The 11,863-nt window shown below is 29.6% G+C and overlaps 2 protein-coding genes across 2 annotated transcripts; one reads left to right on the forward strand and one right to left on the reverse strand.

The window, feature by feature from the left end:
* Positions 1-8,249: 8,249 nt before the first annotated feature.
* LOC129906197 (uncharacterized) lies at positions 8,250-9,072 on the forward strand. The gene is made up of 2 exons (XM_055981873.1): positions 8,250-8,518; positions 8,589-9,072. The coding sequence occupies exons 1-2, from the start codon at positions 8,299-8,301 to the stop codon at positions 8,954-8,956; spliced, it is 588 nt and encodes a 195-aa protein (XP_055837848.1). The 5' UTR covers positions 8,250-8,298; the 3' UTR covers positions 8,957-9,072.
* A 1,786-nt stretch (positions 9,073-10,858) lies between these two features.
* Positions 10,859-11,471, reverse strand: LOC129906540 (uncharacterized). The gene is made up of 2 exons (XM_055982328.1): positions 11,230-11,471; positions 10,859-11,157 (listed from the first exon to the last, which is right to left on the reverse strand). The coding sequence occupies exons 1-2, from the start codon at positions 11,450-11,452 to the stop codon at positions 10,913-10,915; spliced, it is 468 nt and encodes a 155-aa protein (XP_055838303.1). The 5' UTR covers positions 11,453-11,471; the 3' UTR covers positions 10,859-10,912.
* Between the last annotated feature and the right edge of the window lie 392 nt (positions 11,472-11,863).

An 11,863-nucleotide genomic window follows, 5' to 3' on the forward strand; every position in this document is an offset into this window, starting at 1 on the left:
AAATTAAAAATATTTTTGTGAGTTATCAGGTACATAAAAAGCTTTGATATTCTAAGCAACTTTATCTATGCATTCTATTACGATTTTATAATGTTTTTTGTCCCGGATTTTGCTCCCAGAAATATGGTCACCGACGGTGACTCACCGTAATTATACCACAACTCGTGTTTGCTAAAAATTTGTTAAATATTTTGTATACAAAGGGTGTCCCAAAAGTAATGGATCAAACGAAATATGCTGATAGGCTAACTTTAGGACTCTCAGAATTTGGTAACTTGTTCATCTCAAATTCTTTTTTTCGATTCGATTTTCGATTTAATGCAGTTTTTGCGTAATTTCGAAAAGTCCCGACTTTGCAACTGTATTTTGCTCCCTCCACTCATAATAGATTTTTGTTTTTTACAATTCTTTCACTAAAACATTTCTTAATAATAAGAAATAATTAATAAATCAAAATATTTTTTGCTGCAAATCAATTAAGAATTCAATATTTTTTAAAAACTCAATTTGTTACTTTTATTTCAAAATTTTGTCACCTAAATCTCTAATTAGGGGAGATTAGGTACTGTTGAAGCAAAGGACGGTTGAAACAATACAAGTAGCTCGAGAATCGTTAGTGATACAGTATGACTTATAGGGAATCGAATGTATTTGAAATTTCAATTGTTTGTCAAAAGAGCTTTTTTTTCGGAAAATGAGAGGAACTATGTGATCGAAGAGCTACCTTACGGAAAGGGTATGAAATATTGTTACAGTGTATGTATTTGTTTTTAAAACATTGTGAAAATCGAAAGCTTGGTCTTGTTCAAGCTTTTTTAAAATGAAAGAGAGATATACAAACAAGCTACTAGGGGGAAGAAGAAAAAACATCGTGTTTACTTTTTTGTACTTTTTTGACTTTGTGTTTTGATAGTTCAGGCTTAACACAACAAATAAAGTACCTTGGCACCACTGTTTTTATCGAGAGAAAGTAAAATCTGGATAATTATCTGGATTTTTCAAAAATCTATACAGATAAAGTTTTTGTTGTTTTTTGCCTCGAAAGATTCATATAGGGCCCCCAAACAGAATTCGGTAGGCCTCCAAAGATTCATAGGAGGCCCACAAACAGAATTAGGTAGGCCCCTAAAGATCCATAGGAGGCCTTCTATAAACATGATTCTGTGGGCCTCGAAAGATCCATATGGGGCCCCCTGAAAATCCATAGGGGGCCCACAAACAGAATTCGGTAGGCCCCTAAAGATCCATAGGAGGCCTTCATTGACTTAAACGCCATAAACATGATTCTATGGGCCTCGACAGATCCATATGGGGCCCCCTGAAAATCCATAGGGGGCCCACAAACAGAATTCGGTAGGCCCCTAAAGATCCATAGGAGGCCTTCATTGACTTAAACGCCATAAACATGATTCTGTGAGCTTCGAAAGATCCATATGGGGCCCCCTGAAAATCCATAAAGGGCCCAGAAACAGAATTCGGTAGGCCCCTAAAGATCCATAGGAGGCCTTCATTGACTTAAACGCCATAAACATGATTCTGTGGGCTTCGAAAGATCCATATAAGGCCCCCTGAAAATCCATAGGGGGCCCACAAACAGAATTCGGTAGGCCCCTAAAGATCCATAGGAGGCCTTCATTGACTTAAACGCCATAAACATGATTCTATGGGCCTCGACAGATCCATATGGGGCCCCCTGAAAATCCATAGGGGGCCCACAAACAGAATTCGGTAGGCCTTTAAAGATCCATAGGAGGCCTTCATTGACTTAAAGGCCACAAAGATAATTCTGTGGGCCTCGAAATATCCATATGGGGCCCCCTGAAAATCCATAGGGGGCCCACAAATAGAATTCGGTAGGCCCCTAAAGATCCACAGGAGGCCTAAGTTGACTTAAATGCCGCAAACATAATTCTGTGGTCCTCGAAACATACATAGGGGGCTCACAAGCATAATTCTATAGGTCTTGAAAGATCCATAAGGGGCACAATAGATTTATACTGACTAAAAAGGCCAGAAACCGACTTGAAGCATGACGTGAGTGAATTTAAAAATTGAATTTCAAGTGCTTTTAAGAAATGTTTTCTTGCCCGAGGGCCTACCGGGAAAAATCCAGAATGCCCGGTGGGCCAGTCCGCCCCTGGTAGCCTCTATGCGACGTTACATATATTTCTATTTATTAAAACATTTTCTAAGCCATTATAATTATGCTAGGTTTGTGTCCAAATAAGTACTAAAAAAGCAAAATAAGTACTTTTTATAACGACAAACAACTCCATCTGTCGATACAATAACTACATCTGATTCGAAAATAAACAAAAAACAAAAACAAAAACGTGAGCAAAAGTTCTCGTCATATTGAAGGAAGAAAAATTCTAAAAGAAAATACGATTTTTTTGTTGACAATTAAGAAATATTATACATTAATCATTTCTGTGTAAAAAAAACAAAAGGCTTAAAAAGAGAAAGATGAAAAATGAAAACACACATTTGGCTACTGCGGGCAAAAGTTCTCGTAAAGAATTCATACCAGGGAAAAATCTCTAAAAAACACAATTTATTATTTATTATTTTAGTTCATTACAAATTGTTCACTTCGATTATGAAATAAAGAAAGAAAGAGAAAACTAAATTCGTCAATAAAAATTATACAAATCATTGTTGTGTTTTTTTTTTGTGACAATGATGTGATGTTCAACTGACATTTGAGCAAAATATATTCTTATTCAGGCTCTAAACAACCTGAAAACGCGTTTAGCTTATACAACCTCTATTAAACGTTGCATAAATATTATAAATCACAATTTTTTGTTTAAAGACATTATAAAGAGTACATAATGCTATGCACTCTCTATGACGAGTTTATAAATAGGGCTGATAATATATACAGCCTTATTTATTAGATTTCACTAAACAGCTCTAAACGGCTACATAGTTATACAATGAATAAAGTTTTATGTAGCCTTTATGCAACGTTACATAAATTTCTATTTATAAAATATTTTTTTAGCAATTATAGTTATGCTAGGTTTGTGTCCAAATAAGTACTAAAAATGAAAAATCTGTCGATAAAATAACTCCATCTGATTTGAAAATAAACAAAAACGTGAGCGAAAGTTCTTGATGTCATATAAAGAAGAAAATCTAAAAAAAACACATTTCATTTGTTCTTCTTGCTTACAAATTGTTCACATGCTCCAAAAAAATTATATCAATTAAAAAGAAACATACATAAATCATTTTTTCTATGTAAAAAGAAAAAGATGAAAAGAAAACCCACATTTGTATATGTACATATGTAGGTACTGCGGCCAAAAGTTCTCACATCTTATATCAGGAAAAAATCTCGAAAAAACACAATTTCTTATATTTTGTTTCAGTTGATTACAAAATTATAAATATAATTCGAAAAATAAATTCTTCAATGACATAAAAAAAAATATAAATGATTGCTGTGTTTTCTTTTTCTGAAAATTATTTGATGTTCAACTGACATTTAAGCAAAATATATTCTTATTCAAGCTCTAAACAACCTAAAAACGCGTTTAGCTTATACAAGCTCTATTAAACGTTGCATAAAGTTTATAAATGACAATTTTCTGTTTAAAGACATTATAAAGAGTACATAATGCTATGTACTGTCTATGATGAGTTTATAAATAAGGCTGATAATATATAATATATAATAAATAATAAGAATAAACTTGAATTTTGTTTTTTTTTATGCAGGTGGCCATGGTAAAGAGGAATAGTAAGTTGACTGCAGAGCCCGGCATCGTGGGTTCGAGCCCAGCGGTCGGCTCAGTAGTTTTTCTAAAATCGCCAGCTTAACTGAACAGCGTTACCGTTGAAAATTTTTGAAAGGTTGCTAAAAAAGTCGCTTTCATAAAAAAAGGTCTCTAATCTAAAAAATTGAAAAAAAGTCGTTTTTTTGTCGAAGAAGTCGCTATATGAAAAAAAAAGGTCACTAAACCGTTTTCATATGTTTTTACATAGAAAAATGAACACATGTTGTCTTGAAACAAAGTTTTTATTAACAACAAAAAATTAACAAAATTAGAAACTAAAAAGTGGTAATAAATAACGAAGGTACTTGTGATGACGATATCAATCATCGCGTAAGCGTAGGGTGGATGAAGTGGCGGGAAAATTCTGCTATCTTCTGTGATCGAAAAATGCCCCCTAAGCTGAAAGGAAGGCTCTACACCGCAGTTGTGCGTCCAGCACTCACATACGGTTCACAATGTTGGACAATGTACAAAAATTATGAGAGTAAGTTAACGGCAGCTGAGATGAAGATGCTTCGCAGGACAGCAGGAGTAACAAAGCTTGATAGAATTAGAAGTACAAAGATCCGAGGAAGCCTTCATGTTAAAAACACCATCTCCCAAAAAATTGAACACGACCGACTCAGTTGGTATTGCCATGTTCAAAGGAGAGATCCTGAGAACCCCGTCAAAAAAGCAATATCATATAACGTTCCAACACGAAATAAAAAGAAAGGTAGGCCTAAAAACTCCTGGTACAAGCAAATGCAAAAACACCAGCATTCAGTTGGCCTCAGAAACGGAACAATACAAAACCGGGAGGCTTGCCGCCGATTTCTGAGGTCAACCCGGCGAACCCCACAGGCGGATCACTAGTGTGAAGCAGTAACGTGGGAAGGTTATGATCCCCTCGACATCGAGATCATAACAGCGCCGAGAAAAAGGAAGAAGAAGAAACTAAAAAGTGGTTGTCTGTAAAGCCGGTTTTTGTATATGAAAAACTTATAAAAAAGTTACGCCATTAAATATTTTTTCTAAAGAATAAAGCCATACTTAGATTTTTACAATGCGTGAAAGGTAAAAAATCCATTTTAGTTATATAAATTTGATTGTTTTCGCTGTAAATATTGATATAAATTATGTCTGCACGTGTATACAAAAAGAGCTAGAATTTTTTTGAACCCAATCAGTTTTTATCAAAAAAAGTAAAAATATCAATCTTTTTTATTTTCTCACGCCATTAAATCAATTTTTTTAAATTAAAATAAAAAACTAGACCGACTACTGCACTCTTGCACCATTATTTTATTTGTCTGAAATTTTTTTTTAATTTTTATTGCTATATGCTTATTCAGCATTCAACTCGGTCTGCTCATAGCGCGATCGATGGACTCAGAATAAAATAACTTATTCTGAGTCCATCGATCGTGCTTTGAACAAGCTCAGAATACTTTCAGAACGAAAAAAGAAATTGTAGCTCTAAATGTTGAGAGGTAAAAACGAAATACAATTTTTAGAAAAAAAAAGTCGCTATAATGAAATTGGTGAAAAGGTCGCTTTGAACAAAAAGTTGTCGCTTGGTCGCTAAGGCCTCAAAAAGGTCGCTAATAGCGACTAAAGTCGCTTAGCGGTAACGCTGAACTGAAGCCACCACGAGACAATATTCATCGATGTCTCCTTCCTCTGTACCAAGTAGTTCTATGTTATATGTTCTTTCTTTGATTCTATCATCTGTCTTTCTCTTTGTCATTGTCTGGTGTTCTCTCAGCCAAATGGCTTCATTTGCCGCGCTGTTAAGTGTCAGTACTTCGTACATTTATGTAATTTGTACTATGAATGTAATAATAATAATATAATATAATTTTGTTTTAATCAAAATATTAATTTTTCGATAATTTTTTTTTTTACATTTTACTTCTTTTTCAATAAAAAATTATTTAAACAGAATTTTTGAATTTTTAAAATTTTAATACATACCTATAATATATTAGGGTGGGTCAAAAAAATCGTAAATTTTTTTTTTGATTTGGTACTCCGAAAAATCGATTGCTAGACCCCTCTAGAATATACACACCAAATATGAGCTCTTTATATTAATGGGAAGGTCCTCCGCTTTGCAATTTTCCATTTTTACATCAAGCTTCCACTAAAAAAAAATAATTTTTTTATTAATTGACTTTTTAGCAAATTTCTTTTAATATTCTTGTAGGAAATTGAACGTTCTACAAAAAAGGCTTTATACACTTTTTTCGTTTATCTAACCGTTGAATAGATATTTGAGGTCCAAAAATCGAGAAAATCTTTAAAAATTCGTTTTTTGTTCTTAATTTTGTAACAAATTGAAAAATTATAATGATCAAACGCGCAAGACATATTCTTGTTGGAAATTGATTGCTCCACAAAAAAGGTCTTAGTAACTTTTTTCATTAATCTAACCATTTTAAAGATATTCGAGGCCAAAGTTTAAAAAAAATATAAAAACATTTTATGATTTTAAAAAATTTCTAATTCACTGAAACTTCATTATTTTCAAATTAGCAAGATATATTCTTGTAGGGGCTTAAACGTTCTACAAAAAATTCCTGGGAATGAAATTGATTGCTTTAACCGTTTAGAAGATATTCGTATCCAAATCGCAATGCATACGGGTCATAAGAAAATTATTGAAATCAGTGAGCATTGGTTTGGATACGAATATCTTCTAAACGGTTAAAGCAATCAATTTCATTCCAAGGAATTTTTTGTAGAACGTTTAAGCCCCTACAAGAATATATCTTGCTAATTTGAAAATAATGAAGGTTCAGTGAATTAGAAATTTTTTAAAATCATAAAATGTTTTTATATTTTTTTTAAACTTTGGCCTCGAATATCTTTAAAATGGTTAGATTAATGAAAAAAGTTAACAAGACCTTTTTTGTGGAGCAATCAATTTCCAACAAGAATATGTCTTGCGCGTTTGATCATTATAATTTTTCAATTTGTTACAAAATTAAGAACAAAAAACGAATTTTTAAAGATTTTCTCGATTTTTGGACCTCAAATATCTATTCAACGGTTAGATAAACGAAAAAAGTGTATAAAGCCTTTTTTGTAGAACGTTCAATTACCTACAAGAATATTAAAAGAAATTTGCTAAAAAAGTCAATTAATAAAAAAATTATTTTTTTTTAGTGGAAGCTTGATGTAAAAATGGAAAATTGGACCTTCCCATTAATATAAAGAGCTCATATTTGGTGTGTATATTCTAGAGGGGTCTAGCAATCGATTTTTCGGAGTACCAAATCAAAAAAAAAATTTTCGATTTTTTTGACCCACCCTACTATATATATTATATTATTTAAAACTATTACTTTAAGATGGCATAGAATGGAGAACAAAAACTTGTCTGAAATAAGATTTTTGTATTAAAGTCCTACAACAATAATTTTGTGAAAAAATTAAGGAAATATTATAAGTAGGTAAGTATTAAGAGCGATACATAAAATTTTTTTTAAAATTTTTTTTTTTAAATTATAGTGTCTTCAATTTTGAACCGATTTTTGTTCTTTTACTTTTTTTAAAACAAAATATTCAGACCTTATTAATATAACATAATAACGAACCTAAAACTTATAAACTCAAAAAAAAATCAAAAATTTTCATTTTGACACTTTGATTTTAGGCATACACTTAATCTATCGATATTATAATCGATAAATGTACTCGTATTTCTGAGAATCGGTTGAAAATTGGTTTAGAAAAAAAAATTATTTTTTTTTTTTTTTTGTGTAGGTACCCAAATGTTCAAATTTCATCGTTGAAATAAAAACTTAACAAATTTTAAATCAACTATTTTTATTGAAAATTTGGACATTTTTTAAGAAAAAAAAAATAATTTAATGTAAAAATTAAAATTTTGTATATTTCCCTAAAATTTTGTCAAAATTCAACTATTATTTTTTGTTAAATATCAAAATAAATAAAATGCACGACTGGGCCGAACGTATTTGCTCTTATGGAATATTTTTAATGTAATTTAATTTTACGAGAAATTTATATACCTATATAATCCGTTAAAAAAGAACTTAAAAAATAAAGTTAAACTTGTTTTTAAAAGTAAAAAAATTATAAAAATTTTAGAAAATAACGATTTATTTATTTTATATAAATTTTGTATTTTTGGTTATATTTGTGGACTATATGAATAAAACGAAACGAATTTTTTTTTTTTTTTTTGGTTTAATATAATATTGCTAAAGGTGCTTTTTTTTAATACATTATAAAAACTTAGTTATAGTTATATTCCAGTTTTTTTTTTTAACCATTAAATACACAAAGTAAGAAGGCACAAATAAAAGCTTATACACTTATCTTTTCAATATGTATACCTTCATTAAAAAATATTATTTATACCCCCACTAAAAAAATGTATACGCAACTGTTTTTTTATTTCATTCGAACTACCTAATAAGCTTTGTAAATTTTGTATAGTATTTGCAGCTGATCTGAACATCGCTGCAAGTAACTTAAATTTAGTATTTTGTATTTATTCAAGATGTTTTCTTCACCTGTGTCAAGTGTTTTTCTTATTCTAGCATCTTTTGTTTCAATATCATTTGCATTTTTTGATGATTATCCAACTCTTCATTATACAATTTATAATACAGACGAATTTCAACACCTTCCACAAGGAGTTGAATTGATTCCTCTTAATCGAGAACTAACAACAACATCAGGTGGATTAACTCGCTACACATACGGTCAACGTGTTCCAAGTAAGAATATTAATGTTAATTTTTTTTATAAAATATTGATTGATCTATAATAATAAAAGTAATATTTTAGACGATGAAATTAAAAGAGAAATAGGAGGCTCAGTTGGTCCAACAGAAAATACAACAAATATTCAGTTGAGATTCAAAGTTCCAATCACAACAACATTTCTTCAAATTGATATAACGCAAAATTCAACTTCTAGCAGCGAAGCATATTATTCTTTATCAAATGGAAGTGAAAAGAAAGGAATTTATGTAATAGTTGTAGCAAATAATTCTTATTATGTTGGCGATCATGTTTCAATATATGGATTAAAAGACGGATTGAAAAACGAAAGTGTGGGTAATCAGTTACAGGGGCTAGGAGTTACAATATTGTTTTGCATGTTGTTTGTGTTTATAGTCAATTTGAGCTCCGAACAAAATTGCGTTACTTGATTTCTTTAATGTTTAATGTTTATTTTAAGACAAAAAAAAATCAATATTATTGGAGAAATTTAATATTAATTGCAAAACTTTTTTTTTTTTGTAGTAGCAAGCTCTTTTAAAAAAATGTTAATAAGCACCTGAAACCAAAATTAAAAAAACAACATTTTGTTTTCATTTTTTTTTTTTAAGCTAAAAGAAGTTTTTTTTTTTGAAAATTTACAGAGATTTGATGAAGTAAGTCATTGCCAGAGTTTTAAAACTTAATATTTGTTGCAACTGAAGAAAAATGCATTAAAAAATTTTTTTATTGCAAAAGAAAGATATTGGCATTAAACAAAATACTCAAATAAAAAATTTTCTGCATTGAACAAAAATTCATCAAATTTTTTAAAATGTTGGCTGTTTGTAAAAACTATCGAATGATTTGAACTATCGAATAGTTCATTCATTCATTCGTTTATTCATTCAAATAAAAACTATCGAATAAAACTATCGAATAAAAACTATCGAACAAACTATCGAATAAACTATGGAATACAAAATATCGAATTAAAAAAACTATTCAAGTGAAAAAACTATCGAATAAAAAACTATTTCAATAAAAAAACTATCGTATAAAAATACTATCGAATAAAAAAAGGACTTGCATGAAAAAACTATTGTTTAAGAAAACTATTCGAATGAGAAAACTATCGAATAAAAAAAAACTATTCGAATGAAAAAAGTAACTAAATGCATGATTGAGTGATTTAAAACTATCTATTGAATGAATATTTTACAACTATCGATAGTTTGATAGTTTTTATTTGATAGTTCCCATCACTAGCCCTTACATTAGGTTCAATATTATAGTTAAAATAGATTATGTATGGTCAAATAGCCAAAATATGAAGAAATTTGACGAATATTAAAAAAAAATATTAAATGCTCATATTGATTTTTTTCTCAATGTATTTTTATTTGAAATAAAAAAATTTATTTTCAACGCAAATACTTTTCAGTGGCTGCAGAACTCACGAAGAAATTTTTTTAAAGCTCTTTATTAGATGTTTTTATTGTTAATAAATGTTAAAATTGTAAAAAAAAAAATGGGAAGCAAAAATTTTGATTAGGGAGTTTGAAAAAAATGTTTATTTTTTTCAATTTTCGAAAAATTTGGATTTTGATGACAACGAACATTTTTAAATCGTGTCTTGGCCAATATGCATAAAAGATAGTATGTAAATATTTTAAATTAATAAGTATAAACTAGTTTTGATATGCACAAAATGTGAATAGAAAAAGTTCATATTTACTTTACTTTCTAGTAAATGCATTTACTATTTTTTATGCATATCACCCAATGAGTTAAAACTAAAATTTTTTGTATTAGGGTAACTTATAAAAATGTTTTCTTCTACATTTGCTTGTTAAATTTAAAAAAAATCAACAAATATATTATTCTAGTGAAATTAGGTATCAAAAAAAAAAATATTTCTCATTAGGGTGATGCAAACAAAATTTTTTTTTCTTTTACAATTTCATTGAAATAATATCCTTATGAATTTTCTTTACATAATTTTTTGATATTATATCACATAATATATCACAGGAGTACATTAAAAATGTAGATACTCTTGTATACAGAAAAGAAAAAAAAAAAACCGCCTAATACATACAACAAATGTACCCATTGTTTCATTCGAATTGGGACTTTTACTTTTTTCCCATTCTGTCACTTCACTCAGATTACTTCTGTAAATTGATTTTTGACGATTTTATATTTAAATATATTTATATGTTTATCACTCTAGTTAAAACTTATTATTTTAACACCCTGTTATTTTTGTTTAACTCCGAACTTTCATAGCTTTGGATTTCCTTCAAAGATAAACAACTGAAGATATGATTTTTGTAACAAAAAAAGTCAAAAACGTTCCACTGTGCTCCGTATATTAATATTACAATATTAATAATATAACAATATTAAAAATTATTTACAAACAATTTGGTTGCGTAGCCAAAATGATCGACGTTATTAATAGCTATGAGGAATTCAAGTTGTTGTTGGGTTCCATTAAATACAGCATAAGCTTGGCTATCCTTGGATTGATGATCTATATCAATATAAGCAGCAGTTATTGTTGATCCAAATTTAATACCCATTTGATAGTTAACTGGTTCTTTTCCGGATGCTCCTCCTTTTGTTGTCTCAATAAGAAGTCTATCATCTATTAAACATTGAATTTTCATTATGAATATAATAATGTTTTTTTTTTTTTGGTTATTCTTTATTTTCTTACTTGGTTCTCGACGGCCTACTTTATATCGAATTAATCCTTTGTCGGTTATAACTGCAGTCAAAGGAGTCAATTTAACTCCTTGTGGAAGATCAGTTGTAACGTTTAATTCAGTTGCAATAATGTTTACGGAAATGTATGGATATTCAGAAAGTGGATAAGCAAGTGTTCTTGAAGAAGCAAATGCTAAGGCAATGCAAACACTAAACGAGACTGAAGAAAACATTTTGATAAATAATTTTAAAAATTTGAAGTTCAATCTATTTATACTTACCTATAGTATTTGTATGATATCGTGAAATAACTGTTAAGATAAGGGGTTTATTATTGCACCTTTTTTACTTGCTCTACAGGGCAAGTATTGGTTTCGTGTAAAAAAAAAAAAATTTGAGGTTTTAATCAAAACCAAAATTACGATGATATAGAAGATCAAAAAAGTGGTTTTCGTCATGCCGTCCGTCGGTCTGTGCGTCTGTGCGTCCATCTGTACATGGAGCTAGGGCCTAAACGGATGGATGGATTTGCTTGAAACTTGGTACAGATATTTTTTTTAATATCTCCTTTTTAACGCATATCTCCCATATAACATTTTCGAGGTATTGCAATTTTCTCGAAAACGGCTCTAACGATTTTGAAT

Source organism: Episyrphus balteatus, chromosome 1, assembly GCF_945859705.1.
Source record: "Episyrphus balteatus chromosome 1, idEpiBalt1.1, whole genome shotgun sequence".
In the NCBI taxonomy this organism is placed as follows: domain Eukaryota; kingdom Metazoa; phylum Arthropoda; class Insecta; order Diptera; family Syrphidae; genus Episyrphus; species Episyrphus balteatus.